Here is a 15,260-nt window from a genome sequence, read left to right on the forward strand (position 1 = left end):
CATCTGATAACATCTTGGTGCCAAGGAACTGTTGTAGTGAATTGAGGAGCTTCGTTTCGACAAAAGTAGCGCTTTACCGCCACGCCGTGTCACCTACAGGCAATTACAGTGCAGCGTAAACCTTTTTAGGGACGGTCGGGCATCTAGATTTTTGTAATTTAAAATTTTGATTTTAATCTTATAAACCTCTACCAAGGGCCACTTCAGTTTTTGTAAAGTTTTTGGAGGGCTTTACTAAATTTTGGGAGCAACTGTATGTATAACAAGCATGTGTGGGTAGGCACAACACTGCTCAGTAGTTTCCAACTTAATCTAAGATCCAAATGTTGCGGCTGCGGTTCAGGATCTTGTTTCTCAAACCTAAATTGCTTTTCAAAAATATTGGATTTCCCCCCCCCCCCCCCTCCACCACAAGGAGATTGAAGACGGGATTAAGGCAAGATTATGGACAGAAAATCAGAGACTCTGGCATCGTGCTTGCTAAAGAATGTGATCAGATTGCTGTGATGTCACCAAGTCAGCAGCATTGCTATGTTATTGTTAGCCTAATTGCATAATTGCGTAAGTCATTTATAATTTACTGTCACAATAGCAATTTAAAAAAAAAAATAAACAATTCAGAGTGCTTGCTAAAATTAGTGTTTTTTTTCTCAGGAATCCAGGTCATAGTAATCCACAAATTGTTGAATCAAAGCAATTAAGACTCATTTGTTGAATTTGTTACATTTGTTCTTTTTTTCAGAAATTGTTAAAAAAAAATGACTTCGGCAATTATGCTATTAGGCTAACGAGTGTGATGTATTAACCTGATTTCATGTCTAGTCTGACTTTTATTTAAACAAGAGTCAAACTTTGGCAAGAAATTTAAGCCTGTTAACACATTAAATTTATTGTATATTTATCATAGATGAAATCATATACTAAACACCAAAACTGTTCACTAATTAAGTTTAATGAGTCCTGTCTGACAAAGGAAAGTCTTTTTTATTTGATTTTGTTTGTCTGGTTAATAAAAATGTCAACACTAAAACAATCCATGGGTGAACAGATAAAACACAACACAAAGCATCTTTACCCATTTTACTCGAAATTGTCCAGATTACAAAATAATAACATGATCTCTACCGCATCTACAAAATAAGCTAATACTTATGACTGTAATAAGCTTCAATGTTTTTGTTGTTTTCCACTAACTTTTTGGACATGCATACTGTTGAGAAATATAAAAATATAAATATAAATACATCCCATTAATATTCTTAATGAATCCCATAACTAATATCTGATCATCGTGAAAAGAAAATGCAGTTGAGTATGATAAGGCATTAAGATGTATCACAAGAGCCATACAGATTTCTAGAGGTATTTTTTTTTCTCTCGTAGTGTAAATGGAAGTAAAATGAATGTTTAGTAAATGACAAGTTTTCTCAACAGGAAAAACACATTTTTAAACACAACGGAAAAGAAATGTCGCTATAAATGTCAAGGTAACACTCAAAACTGAAAAAAGTACTCCAGTACAAAACCAGAAATTGTTCCTCAACTTCCCGTGTCGCTTATTTACTTGACTAAAAGCCCTTGCTCAGCAACACAAGTCCCATATTAAAAGTCAACGCAACCAGTGAGCTCCATGTAAAATGACAAAGACTTAATATGTTAGGTGCTATACACACTAAATCTAATCTCTAAGGTTTACTCATTTGATTGGCAGGTAGAGAAAACAAAGACTATGGCAATGACAGTTACAATCAAACAAATGGCCAACAAAGTTCATTTTTTTTAAAAAACAAAATCAACGTAAGTATTATTGTTTACAACCTTAGTGAAACCTCAGAGTTCCTGTTGCGGTGATAAACCGGGTTAGCTTGCGTTCATGCAAAGGGTAGTTTTTTCTTTTTCTTCCAGGTTAAAAGGAGTCGCAGTGTCAAAAGCAGAAGTGTTGATTCAAAGTCGTCTTTTTTTGTTTGTTTTCTTTTCCCCTTTTTCTTGGCCTGACCCACAGAGGAAGACTTTAGCGCAAGAAACTCATTCCAAGTCCATTTTCATCGTCGCTCAAAGCAATGACAACGGAACCTCCAAGTACCTCTTACAATGTCGTGCTTGCATCCTGATCTAGAAATCGCTAATTACTAAACTAGTGTAACCGCTTTGTATAAAAATCATACAATTTGTGTTAAAACTCTGTGAACAAACAAGCTAACATGCTAGAAAAGCCCGGCCTTGTCCACACCCTTCTAATTTAGCTCCCCCCAGAGGGCTAATTCTCATTCAGAACGCAAGCACTAATTATTTGTAGTCATTGAGCCGCCCCAAAAATAAAATAAAAAAAATAAATAAGAGAGGTAAGATCAGCGCTAGTGTGAGTTCAACAGAGCAGCCAATGCGAGGGGTGAGGGCTGAAAGGAGAATAAAAAAAACAGTAGATGCCCATAAGAGCACAGTTGCCATCAGTCTAGTTGGAGACGAGCGTCCAAGTATCAGCGGCGGGCCAGCGAGGTCTTCTCTGCTGGCCTAAACGCGATCAGAAGCAATGACCTCCATTTACAACCTAAACATTTGTTCCACGAAATTGTGTCAGTTTATTCCCAATAGTCTCTCTCTCTTCATTTTTAAGCATTTCTCTTGGCTGCACTTCTTCCAGTGCATGTATGTGGATGTTGGATGTTTTTGTCCAATCACATTTCAGCTTGTTAGTGTTGCCATGTCAATCTAATCTGCCCATGGGGCCTTCAGAATCAGTAGTGCTGATCAATGTACTTTAAACTATATTGGCAAGTTTGACCTCCACACATTACTCCATTTAATAATCAGCATCTCTAATGATTAATGTATTTTAAAATGTTCAAAAATGTTTTTGTCATTATTAGATATCGATTTTATTATCTATTGTGGTTTTTTTTTTGTATAGTATTCATAGTTTTTAAATATCCCTACATGATCGTGGTGATATTCAGATGTGAGTCCCCATTGAAGGCCCGTTACCAAAATGGACGCCCCCGACTGTTTAGGATTGTTAAAATGACACATCCATGCATGTTGAAATGCAAACATGTCGAAATGGCATCCGTTTCTGATGCTTCGGCCTTGATCGTTAACTGTGAACTGATTAGCATCTACGCATCACTTATTTTACCATGGCCTCTTTTGATTTAAAGGACTGAGGTTATTGCTGCTGCTGCTGCTGCTGACCTGGCTATCGCTAACTCTGCGACTGTGGCGCTGCAATGCTAGAGCAGTCCGTGACCAGCAGGTCCACCACCGTGCCGCCCGTGACGTACACGGTGGGCGCCGTCACCATGTTGCTGAGGGAAATGGAGCTGCTGGCGACGACGCTAGAGGCGCCGGGGCTCTGGGCGGCCTGGCTGTTGCTGTGGGTGCCCATGTGGCCCTGGAGCTGGGTTGGCGTTTTGCAGTGGACGCCGCACAGATGGCAGACGAGCACGCCGCCGGACGTCGTGCCGCCGAATCCTCCTGGGCTGTCCTTCCACTCCTGGCCATGGTGCTTCTGGGCGTGGACGCGCAGGTACGTCAGCGTGGTGAAGCCTGATGGGGAGGAGAATTTGAAACTGTCTGCGTTCCCACCACATTTGCACAGGTTCCCAAATAAACAGGCACCTGTCGGTCTTTGAAAGTTCATGGGGGAATCTCGAAACGGTGAAAAAAGTAAACCCGGAACATACCACGTGTGCATGGCAAATGAACAATACGGACGAGTAAGGTGTACCAAGTGGATGCAGGTGGACTTACTGCGGTTGCACAGATGACAGACGTGGTGCTGCGACTGGTTGTGCACCCTCATGTGATCTGTGATGTAAGCGGCCGACAGGAGCTTGCCGCAGATGTGGCACGGGACCTTCTCCTCGTGGCGAATCATGTGCGCACGCAAGCGGTCCTTGGTGGCAAAGCTGGACTCGCATGTCTGGGGCGGGGAAAACAATGTCAAAATGTGGACGAATGTGTGATGTCAGGCCAATAAAGAAGGTGTCACTGCAATTTTGGACCAACACATCCCGACAAATATGTATTGCTTGAGATACATCGAAATTCATAGTAATCACAATGTTGGCTTTTCTTATGCGTTCTTATACACATTTCACACACAAGGTTGTAAATATGCGAGGGGAGGAGGGTAATTGTTTGCAGGTTCATAATTACCGTAACATCAACGTTAATTTACGTTAGCCTGCTTATGGCATTTTGCATTACATGTCACAATTAAGCTTGCGGACTTTAGTTAGATGAAATTTGATGGTTTGGTGGACCATTTTTGTGTTTAAATATATACAATGTTTCATCCTCTTTTGTTTTGAATGAATGAATGAATGAATGAGGCGGCACGGTGGCCGACTGGTTAGCGCGTCAGCCTCACAGTTCTGAGGAGCGGGGTTCAATCCCCGGCCCCGCCTGTGTGGAGTTTGCATGTTCTCCCCGTGCCTGCGTGGGTTTTCTCCGGGCACTCCGGTTTCCTCCCACATCCCAAAAACATGCATGCATTGGGGACTCTAAATTGCCCGTAGGTGTGAATGTGAATGTTGTTTGTTTGTATGTGCCCTGCGATTGGCTGGCAACCAGTTTAGGGTGTACCCCGCCTCCTGCCCGATGATAGCTGGGATAGGCTCCAGCATGCCCGCGACCCTAGTGAGGATAAGCGGCTCAGAAAATGGATGGATGGATGTTTTGAATGAGTCACTTTCACAGTGAACTTTAAAGTGAGTGACAAACGGCTTGAAGCAAGTACACTTTGTCTCTAATTTGGAGTTTTGTTTCCTCAAAGTGACGTTATACAATAGTCACCCATTTTTTTTGTCAGTGAAAACAGGTGCAAAGAAAAACTTGAAAAAGTTTGCTTTAATAAGTTTAAGTATGTTTTAAATTTGTTGAAACCATGTGGGAGGAATAAAACTTTTTTTTTTAAATGTATATGGTCTTTCTATATTGCGGATTTTCACCTATTGCAGGTAGGTCTGGAACATGTGCCTCATGCTAAACGGGGGGTTCACTGTAATCACAATGTTGGCACTGAACATCATTCTTTTTATGCATTCTCATACACATTTGGATGAACGCATAGTTATAGTGAAATTTGCTCCACCTATTAAGGACATTTTTAAATTAACACTTTGCCAGAAAGGTCAAATATGTGAAAAGGGCAATATTTTGGCCCACCACATCAGCATGGCACAGTGTAACAGCAATGAATACAACAAAAAACAAGAGGGACGTGACACAGTCTAACAAAGAGACATTCTGAAAATGTGTGTTATTCATATTCCATTCCCCTTGCCACACATATGTTACCATAATCATTACCCCCTAAAGAAGTGTGCCAATAACTAAAATTTGTACGGAAATGCATAGGTGGATGGTCACGGGGCCTTACTTTCTGTGGTTTAAAAGGTTAGCACCTTTACCTTTGTCTATAACTATAACTATAAACGGAAGCTGTGTACACCTGCCAATTGAACACACCATACATACAGCAAACGTGAACGTACCGGGCATTTGAAGGGCCGCTCTGATGAGTGCACCTGTCGCACGTGACTGTTGAGATGGTCAGGCCTGTAAGGCAAAAGGTAAAACACATGAGAACAGGAAGTTGTTTGAGAACCACTGTTGTTGAGGATTAAATCAGACGCCAGCAGCCACCATTTATTCAAGTGTGGCGTTATTCAACGGGATCACCTTGAGAAAGCCTTGCTGCAGTGAGGGCAAATGTAGGGCTTCTCTACGCCGCCCTGGTGGGAGCGCACATGGTGACTCATGCGGTCCTTCCTCTTGAAGCGCTGCTGGCAGATGGGACAGGAGAAGGGCTTCTCGTCAGAGTGCGACAGGCGGTGGCGGTTGAGGTGGTAAACGTCGCGGAAGGCTTTCCCGCACGTCTCGCACGCGTGGTTCTTCCTCACTGGTGTGGGGTTCTGATTTGCGGGCCGCTGAGGGGAAAGCAGGAAGGCAGATAAAAACACGCCACTAAAGTTTAGACGATGGAAGAAAAAAAAAAAAAAAAAAAGTCGGAATGTTGGAATCATGCAAAAACACCCATGTTTAGTTGTGATTAAAATATTAATTGGCAAAAGTTGAATGGAGGCAACTGGACTCTTCTTGGCTGTTAAGGACATTTAACTTTGAATCCATAAGGCTTCTCCAATTCTAAATTTCAGATGTGGAGCCCCCAAGATGGCTTCTTTCACAGCTAAAATGTTGAATTTTGAATTGAAGAAGCCTTTTGGGTTAAGGGTGAAACATCTTCATCAAACAAGCAGAGTCCAGTTGGTGATATCCAAGCTTTGCAGATTACCATGACCTTAATGACTGAGAAGCAACACATACATGAACATGTTAATAAGTGTGCTAATAGTAAGAGTGGCATACAGTCACTAATATTATTGTAATATTTGGTCTGAATGTTAGATGACTTGACTTTTGTTTGCAGAGAACATGCAGGGGAGCGTGGTGGTGGCTTCTGGCACATTTCTTAAACTTAACTATGGAGATGGAGTTTGTTATGGTCCCTCATTCCTTCACAAGGACTTGTACAGTGAATATTAAAAAAAAAAAAAAGTCTACACACCCCTGTTCAAATGCTAGGTTTTTGTGATATAAAAAAACATGTAAAATCATTTCCAAACTTTTTCCACCAATAATGTGACCTATAACCTGTACCACTCAAAAAAAATAATCAACTGAGATAATGTGGTTGCACAAGTGTGCACACCCTCCTCTAACTGGGGATGTGGCAGTGTTCAGAAATTACCAATCACATTCCCACTCATGTTAAATGGGCATCAGCACCCACCTGCAACCATTTAAAGTGCCTCAAACAAGAGGGTGTGCACACTTATGTCAGTTTCATTTCTTTCTTCAATTGAGTTGTACAGTTTATAGGTCACGTTAATAGTAGGAATAGTAGGGAAATGATATATGTTGGTCACCAAAAGACCTGGCATTTGAACAGGGTGTGTAAACTTTTGATATCAGTCAAGTGTAACACACGGGAGGTTTTCAAGTGACACACAAGAGCCAAACTCAACCATCCCTGTGGCCAGCATCTCAAGAAACAACATGCTTGAAGGTTTGGGGTTGACAACAGCCATCTGCACAAGGCCCTGACCCACCTGTACTGTCGCCCCTGTAGCCATGACGACAGCAGCAGGAGGCGGAGCATGGGGGTTAACACTAGCCATTACATTGGGCATGGCAACCCCTTCACCATCCTGACTACCCAGATGCGGCTGCTGGACCCCAGCCAGCAGGCCGGGAGGGGCGAGAAGGGGAAGAGCGGAGAGGTGCAGCAGGGTGAGGGGCACTCCGGGGGTCCTCTCCGCCCTCCCTCCAGCCCCCACCGCCATCACCGACGGGACCACCGCGACCACCTGGCCAGCGGCTCCCTCCTGCACCCCCTCCGCCTGCTCTCTGGCCCTGTCCTTCATGCGTACCCCTGTGTGGACCGACTGGTGCCGCCGAAGGTTGTAGTTGTTCTTGAACTGCTTGTTGCAAATGGCACAGATGTGCGGCACGCGGGCTGGTCGGGATATGGGCTTCACTGGAGCGGAAAGGAGAACGAAAAAAAAAAAAAAGCAACACAATATGAATCACTGTTTCATTGTTTGGGGTATATTTAAACCTTAAACTATTTAGACCAAGTTCCACTTAAAAAAAACTACTTAGCTAAGCCACTGTAGCATTATGCACAGTTTGAACATTAACACTGCTCTTAAACACAGACAATTAAAAACAAATGCACTTATACAATGTTTCCAAGAAAATGTATTGCACGTAAACAAATAAAAATGGGACCCAACTAAAAGTTTAAAAACAAACAATACTTGACATACATTGACTTTAAAAGTTAAACACAACTGAACTGTACTGAGGCAGTGATTGATTTGCATACCACTAGAGGGAGCCCAAATACCACTAGTGGTACCACACTTTGAGAATAACTAAGTATTCAAAAGGGCTTATGTCATTTACTCGTGTTTTTTCACAATTCGCAGCAGGACTCGCTGCCTAGTAAAGTATTTTTAATTGCTGGGTGATTGCTTCCTTGGCCAGCTAAAATTCAACAAGCATTTTATACACGTCATGAAACTAGTAACATATTCAAGATATTGCAGTAAATTAAACTTTGGGTTTTGGAGTTGCCATGTATAAGACATCCATCCATCCATTTTCTATGAAGCAATTTGCAGATATTGGCAGTTCTCTATCAGTGAATTTGAGTTTCTTTTTGGAACCTATCCTCGGTTATTTGCGGACGTCTGCCTATTTTTGTGTTCTTTCTCTTATGCCGCGCCAGTCCCGTAGTTCGGCTGGTAGGAATATTTTAAAAGTAGCGCCGATTGGAATAGCCTAAGCGGGCGCTCGATGTTTTTCTATAACTGCGACGTGATAGCGGTGGGTTTTAAGACGTTGACAAAGTCGGGTAACGGGTAACAAATGCACACCCGTCGCCGTACCTAATGAAGTCGCAGCAGGGTGCAGATCCGATCCACAGGGCTCAATGGGCATGGGCTCCTCTTTGAGAGCGGTGGTGTCCACGGTGGAGGGAGGCTGAGCTATGTGCTCGGTGGGTGGGGTTTGGGGAGAGCTCGTATGAACCGACATGAGCTCCGATTGGAGGCTCCCCTCCACTTGGTTTTGGGTGGGAGCATTCTGGAGAGACATGAAGCCATCATCATCAACAAAAAAGTGCACACTACTGTGGTGTTGCCACTGAAGATGGGCGAGCGAGTCGAATTAAGAATAACATCATAATATATTTTTAAAAAATAAGAGAGAGAGTCTCACCAAGCCTACCTGGAAGAGGAAATTACTCCACGCAGCATCCATTTTGCACCACTGAGATGGAGATTAAAGTCAGCTCCTGGTTGTGATCGAGGAGGGCAGCCTTGGCATGCTTGGAAAACGCGAGCCCCAACGTTGAAAAGCAAAAACAAACAAAACGGTGGGTTTAAAAAAAAAAACAAAAAAGTGATAAAGTGGTGTGCAAAGCCGCTGATGTCACGGGGATGGCATGATGCCGCTAAGTCAAATGGGCGCAGCAGGGAACCAAAGTCGGCCGTACTCGAAAGCACGCAGGCCGGCTAGCATCGACGTCCCTCTCTCCCTCCTCACTTGGATCTTTTGCTTGGATTAACTCAAGAACCAGGCCACCCGCTTTAAAAAAAAAAAAAAAAAAAAAAAATTCACACAAACTCGGCTGCCTCCAAAAGCCCACGTCGGAATTGTACAACACTACTGTCCACACAAGCCACGCTGCGTGAAATAAAAGTCTTTTGTTGTTGTTGTTGTTGTTGTTGTTTTTGTTGTTACACGGCAGAGCCAATATGGGTTATATACACGTATCTGTCACCCGTCGAGTCATGCTTTGTTTTAATGAGTCAATCTCTTGTTTTCCGAGCGCCTCCGTTAGGCCACTCGGGTGTTTGCCGAAGCCTCGTTGTCGGAGTCAAGCCGCGGCCCGGCCGTGCGGCGCTCTCGCCGGGCCGCGGCCCGTCGCCCCACCTCGGCCGCTGAGCCGCGAGGATGTCATCTTTCTTTTTTTATCGCCCGCTCTCCCTCCGCCCTCCCTGTGTCTTTCTTCCTTTTCTTTTTTAATTCCTCGTTCTTCTCCCCCTCCTCTCCTTTTCTCGCACCGCTATGTCCCACTCGCTTTTTTTTTTTTTTTTTTTTTAAAGGGATGTGGCTTCCTCTTCGGCGCAACCCCCCTCTCTCACTTCCGTCTCCCGCGGCCCCGAGTCCGGTCGGTCCTCCCCCCGTCCTTGCGGTCCTCCTCCCCCACCCTTCCTCCCTTCTTTGCCCGGGCGTGTCGCCTCACACAAAATGCACTCACGGGTTTGTTTTTCTCCTCCGTGCCAGCTGGATGGGACCGTGTGTCACACTCAGATGGTCCCCCCCCCGCGTCTCGGAACCAGCACCGCCGCCACGACTTTTTTTTTTTCTTTTTCTCTTTTTTTTTTTTTTTTTTTTTTTTTTTTAAATCAACGACTGCAGCTCGGACCCGCCTTAAAGGGCGGTGCGCAGCGATCCTCTCCGTCGGCCTACAATAATGACGTCAGAGTCGGATATAGCACACCAGGCCACAAAGGCTAACACAATGGAGGAGATGTTTTCACATTCACAGCCTCGTGAAGGCAACGCCAAACAGAATTGTGTGCTTAAAAAAAAAAGAGAGACTTTGAAAGAGGTTTTCGTGTGGATCTGTATTATCATTCTTAAAATATACATATGATTATATATTATAAATCAATAAGTAGACAACAAACTGTACAGTGTGATATACAGTAGTTTAGTTTCATACTACATTACATCCTAACACACGGTGAATAAAAGGTTCCAAACAGGATAAAAAACAAGTGCAGCAATTATGTATTGTACAGTATCCCCTAATAACATATCAAACAATGATATTGGGATGAACGAGGTGAGTTTCATTATTCGTTGTAGAGTGGGGGAAGACCACAAGTTTGTACTTTTTTCAGGGTATTAAATATAGCGTGGAACAGTGAAGACTGGCATCATCAAGAGGATAAAATATGGCAAAACAGTGACGTCACCGAGAACTGGATGTTCCTCCATAATTAACGAAAACAACACCAAACTCTCCCAATGAACATGAGGTTGAATGTGATATATTCATTCTGGACATAGCCACATCCCCAGTTAAAGATTTTTGCCTTTTATATATATATTTTAAACCTGGCATTTGAACAGGGCTGTGTAGACTATTTATATTCACTGTACCCCGCTACCTACCTACCTACCTATCTATCTATCTATCTATCTATCTATCAACTAGCTAGCCAGCTATAGCTTTCTAGCTAGGTAGCTAGCTAATGGTTAATCACCATTTTAGAAGCTCATTTTGCTATCCTGCAATGTTATGTTACATCACTGCAAAAATAATAAATCATTACAGTTAGATGAGGTCTGTCAGGTCAGTTAAAACATTTTTTTTATTTATATATATCTATATCTATATATAGTACATTTTGGATACAGGTCTGCATTAGATTGCAATCGGTGTATCTAATGATGTGTCCAGTAAATCAGAGCAAAATAAAAAGTTACAGTATATTGGACACCTTTAACTAGCACACATTTAGTCCCTGTTTCTAATTCTCAACGTTTGAAGTCTGAATCCCCAAAATAAAACCCCAACATCCAAGCTATAGATGAGTCTCACAAAACAAGCAGCACGAGGCCTTTTACTCGGGTTGAGAAGTTAACGAGCAACACCTGAATGCAGCATGACCAACGGTTCGCTCGCGAGAAATTCAAACTTCGCACATTAGCTCCGCCCACCTTGACAAAACTATAAGTACCACTACCCCTTTTTACACCAGCATCAGTTGAATTTCTTCATCAGACTGCTCGACGTCGTCGAAGAATAATCTGCAAACATGGTGAGTGTGATTTTAGCAACGATAGTAATCATACAGCGCTAATAAGAAGAATATTTTCTAGATTGGCAGCTGTTGCTCATCATGTGTCGTCGTATGAAAACGTGAAATTCCGTGTTAGGGTTTATTTCGCAGGACTAATGTCGATTTGTAATTAATAGACTAGAGAGGATGTGTTACAGATAATAATGATGACGTTTCCGCGTCGTTATTAAAAAAATCGGTGTGTTTTACGCGAGCGCTTTGGCTAAGCAAAAAAAAAAAAAAAAAAAAAAAAATGTCTGCGTAGTTCAAATCAATGGGGGAGAAAAAAATAGGGCGTTTTAACCCAACAAAGGCCCCTTGTGTTGTTTTAATGCGTCTTTACTGAATACCGACTAATGAACGTTACGTAGTTAAGCCTTTCTCTTACCGCGCGGTGAAGCCAGAAATTAATCTCCATTCTCCAGCCCACAGGGCCTCAAAGTACGGCGCGCTATCAGATTGCCGCATGTCCTTGAACGCAACACAATGGCGGCAAAAGGCGAGCAGAGTAGTTTAAAAAAAAAAAAAAAAAAAAAAAAAACCTCGAATAAAATTACTTAACAATATTAGGACTAAATTAAAATGTAAAGTCCTCTAAATAATTACTTTGGTAAGAGTATTTAAGCATTCAGTGAAAAAAGGTCTTAGTCACCAGTTACCCAGTACTTAAGTCCTTTTTTTTCTTCTTAAATTAGCACCCATGTCAAAATATACAAATGTTTATAAATTAAGGCAAATTAATTTTCAAATGACCTCCAATTAACTTTTTGTTTAGAGCGTTCTTGTGAGCTGAAACGTCATAATTGAGTCACGTTGCTATGCAGTCATGTGACTGCATGGCTGCGTTTGATTGGTGAATTGAGTCACTAGTGGTTACATTTGGATTGGATGAAATGTCATGTGACGGCAGTCGAGGCAATGGCTCTTCTGACAAACTCCAAAAGTAGCCAGCGGAATACAGTTCAATGTAACAGAGTAAGAGTAGTGTTTCTTCACAGAAAATACTCAAGTAAAAAGTATGTTTCATAAAAACTTCTCAGACCACTAAAATGTATCTAAAAAGTGACCCAATTATAACGGTGCGCTGGTAAATGTAGTGCGCTCTTAACCACCTCTGGTTAATACTTAGTCACTTTAACATTTCTTTAATTTGTCAACGAAAAATTGACTGTCTCCACCTTCCCCCTCCAGCGTGAGTGTATTTCCATGCACGTCGGCCAGGCAGGCGCCCAGATGGGCAATGCATGCTGGGAGTTGTATTGTCTGGAGCACGGCATCCAGCCCGACGGCCAGATGCCCAGCGACAAGACCATTGGAGGAGGAGACGATTCCTTCAACACCTTCTTCAGCGAGACCGGCGCTGGCAAACATGTCCCCAGAGCCGTCTTTGTCGATTTGGAGCCAACCGTCATTGGTAAAAAGATGAAAAGCGTCACTCAACCTGTCTTGGAAAAGGATTGTCAAAATTACCTGAGCCTCTGGCCCTGTGAGGGGAAAAACTTTAAATCTGATTGATTAAAGAAAAGTCCTATTGTGAAAGTTCAAGGGCAGATAAGATTGGCATGGCAACACAAATAGGCTGAAATGTGATTGGAAAAACAAATAAATATAACATCTATATCGTCGCTTTTGGGTGCAAACCTATGTCCAAATTTGGCCAATTAAGTGTTTGCTTTTATTTAATTTATTTTTAATTATATTTATTCCCCACCCCCACAAATTGATACAATCTCACAGTCCTCAAGTGGGTCTATTTTTACACATTAACCAATCTAAAGAATGCAGTTTTAAAAATGCCTTATTTTTAAAATTACCTGGGGGGAAAATAACCTGTGAACTAAACTGCATTTTCTTTGCGGTGTGCAGATGAAATCCGCACAGGAACGTACCGGCAGCTCTTCCATCCCGAGCAGCTGATTACCGGGAAGGAGGACGCAGCCAACAACTATGCTCGTGGTCACTACACTGTCGGCAAGGAGATCATCGACCTGGTCCTGGATAGAACTCGCAAACTGGTAAACATTTTGGGGTCAATTTAGGGCTGCAACAATTACTTGAATGACTCTAATGATTAGATTACAAAAAAAGGGTCAAAGCAAAATGATTTCACATTGGACAAGCAAGATGTGGAAAAAGTGCACATTTGTAACATGACCGGCCGATGGCCACAACTCACGCCAGGTCACTCAACACACAAACGAACGGGTTAGCCAAGTTAATAGCCAGCCAACCCGACACACTCATTTGCTGACGCCCGTGTCACTCACCAGAACGTGCACGTCACAGACACTAGAATAGAATGTAATGATGGCACCCCCAAGTGGACAAAAGAATAAAACTTAGACTTCACATGTACGTTTTACTGTTTAAAAATGATTCTAAAAACGTTTGTTAGCTGTGGCCCCTTTTGAGTTTGGGAATGCGAGTGTTAAACTTTATTGTATTTTATTCCCTCTCCCAGGCTGACCAGTGCACAGGGCTTCAAGGTTTCCTCATCTTCCACTCCTTCGGCGGTGGAACGGGCTCAGGCTTCACCTCCCTCTTGATGGAGCGCCTGTCGGTCGACTATGGCAAGAAGTCCAAGCTGGAGTTTGCCGTTTACCCTGCCCCCCAGGTGTCGACCGCTGTGGTGGAGCCCTACAACTCCATCCTGACCACCCACACCACCCTCGAGCACTCTGACTGCGCCTTCATGGTTGACAACGAGGCCATCTACGACATCTGCCGCAGGAACCTGGACATCGAGCGGCCCACCTACACCAACCTCAACAGGTTGATCGGGCAGATCGTGTCGTCCATCACCGCCTCCCTGCGCTTCGACGGCGCCCTGAACGTGGACCTGACTGAGTTCCAGACCAACCTGGTGCCCTACCCGCGCATCCACTTCCCCCTGGCCACCTACGCCCCTGTCATCTCCGCCGAGAAAGCCTACCACGAGCAGCTGTCCGTGGCCGACATCACCAACGCCTGCTTCGAGCCGGCCAATCAGATGGTGAAGTGCGACCCCCGCCACGGCAAGTACATGGCGTGCTGCCTGCTGTACCGTGGCGACGTGGTGCCCAAGGACGTCAACTCGGCCATCAGCAACATCAAAACCAAGCGCTCCATCCAGTTTGTGGACTGGTGTCCCACCGGCTTCAAGGTCGGCATCAACTACCAGCCCCCCACCGTGGTTCCAGGAGGAGACCTGGCCAAGGTCCAGAGAGCCGTGTGCATGCTGAGCAACACCACCGCCATTGCTGAGGCCTGGGCCCGACTGGACCACAAATTCGACCTGATGTACGCCAAGCGCGCCTTCGTGCACTGGTACGTCGGGGAGGGCATGGAGGAGGGGGAGTTCTCCGAGGCCAGAGAAGACATGGCCGCCCTGGAAAAAGATTACGAAGAGGTGGGCGCCGACAGCCTGCCGGATGACGAGGAAGGCGACGAGTATTAAAAGGCACTTGAAAGTTCAGCACATTCAAAAGTTTCCTTGTTCATGGTTTGGTCTAAGTCTGTGGTGTTCTCGATGTCCTTTTGTTTGTGCAAACTAATAAAATTCTTGTAAATAAGATCCACCGTGTCAGTCATTGAACTAACAAAACAAATTAATAAATGAGGTTTTTAAATATAAACTGTTTAACCTCTCCCAAACTCCATAAACTCAAAACTTACAAAAGCGTAAACTTGCTTTGCTTATTAAACATGACTGCAACCTGAAATTCTGTCATCAAAACGCGAGGCTCATAGGATTTCAAATGCTTGCATACTGTATGTAGATGGTCTTCTGCCACAAAAAGAAAAAAATGTTGGACTAAATCCGCTAATGGATGACTTAACAAATGCTGAACTGCA

At 43.6% G+C, this 15,260-nt stretch overlaps 2 protein-coding genes across 3 annotated transcripts; one reads left to right on the forward strand and one right to left on the reverse strand.

Annotated features, from left to right (window-relative positions):
* Nucleotides 1-965: 965 nt before the first annotated feature.
* Nucleotides 966-9,964, reverse strand: mazb (MYC-associated zinc finger protein b (purine-binding transcription factor)). Of its 2 annotated transcripts, none has more exons than XM_061757331.1 (8): nucleotides 9,833-9,964; nucleotides 8,797-8,896; nucleotides 8,457-8,652; nucleotides 7,434-7,540; nucleotides 5,683-5,930; nucleotides 5,496-5,559; nucleotides 3,748-3,919; nucleotides 966-3,543 (listed from the first exon to the last, which is right to left on the reverse strand). In XM_061757331.1, exons 2-8 carry the CDS (start codon nucleotides 8,827-8,829, stop codon nucleotides 3,200-3,202), a joined length of 1,164 nt encoding a protein of 387 aa, XP_061613315.1. In that variant the 5' UTR covers nucleotides 8,830-8,896; nucleotides 9,833-9,964; the 3' UTR covers nucleotides 966-3,199. The 2 variants fall into 2 exon arrangements, with proteins under 2 accessions (XP_061613315.1, XP_061613314.1); XM_061757330.1 differs by having other exon boundaries at nucleotides 8,788-8,896.
* Nucleotides 9,965-11,257: 1,293 nt separating this feature from the next.
* On the forward strand, nucleotides 11,258-14,979 carry LOC133469789 (tubulin alpha chain-like). Its single transcript, XM_061757328.1, has 4 exons — nucleotides 11,258-11,405; nucleotides 12,618-12,840; nucleotides 13,293-13,441; nucleotides 13,888-14,979. Exons 1-4 carry the CDS (start codon nucleotides 11,403-11,405, stop codon nucleotides 14,860-14,862), a joined length of 1,350 nt encoding a protein of 449 aa, XP_061613312.1. The 5' UTR covers nucleotides 11,258-11,402; the 3' UTR covers nucleotides 14,863-14,979.
* The last annotated feature ends 281 nt before the right edge of the window (nucleotides 14,980-15,260 follow it).

This window comes from Phyllopteryx taeniolatus, chromosome 19 (genome assembly GCF_024500385.1).
Source record: "Phyllopteryx taeniolatus isolate TA_2022b chromosome 19, UOR_Ptae_1.2, whole genome shotgun sequence".
NCBI lineage: Eukaryota > Metazoa > Chordata > Actinopteri > Syngnathiformes > Syngnathidae > Phyllopteryx > Phyllopteryx taeniolatus.

What these genes read in the sequence shown, in the direction of transcription:
- mazb (XM_061757330.1), bottom strand. Translation starts at nt 8,829, where the DNA reads ATGGATGCTGCGTGGAGTAATTTCCTCTTCCAGGTAGGCTTG. An exon ending in CCCTGCTGCGACTTCATTAG is followed by an intron (nt 7,541 to 8,456) that starts GTACGGCGACGG and finishes TTTCCGCTCCAG; the next exon opens with TGAAGCCCATATCCCGACCA. An exon ending in AGCGGCCCTTCAAATGCCCG is followed by an intron (nt 3,920 to 5,495) that starts GTACGTTCACGT and finishes TCCCCGCCCCAG; the next exon opens with ACATGCGAGTCCAGCTTTGC.
- LOC133469789 (XM_061757328.1), top strand. An exon ending in TTTGGAGCCAACCGTCATTG is followed by an intron (nt 12,841 to 13,292) that starts GTAAAAAGATGA and finishes TGCGGTGTGCAG; the next exon opens with ATGAAATCCGCACAGGAACG. An exon ending in TGGATAGAACTCGCAAACTG is followed by an intron (nt 13,442 to 13,887) that starts GTAAACATTTTG and finishes TCCCTCTCCCAG; the next exon opens with GCTGACCAGTGCACAGGGCT.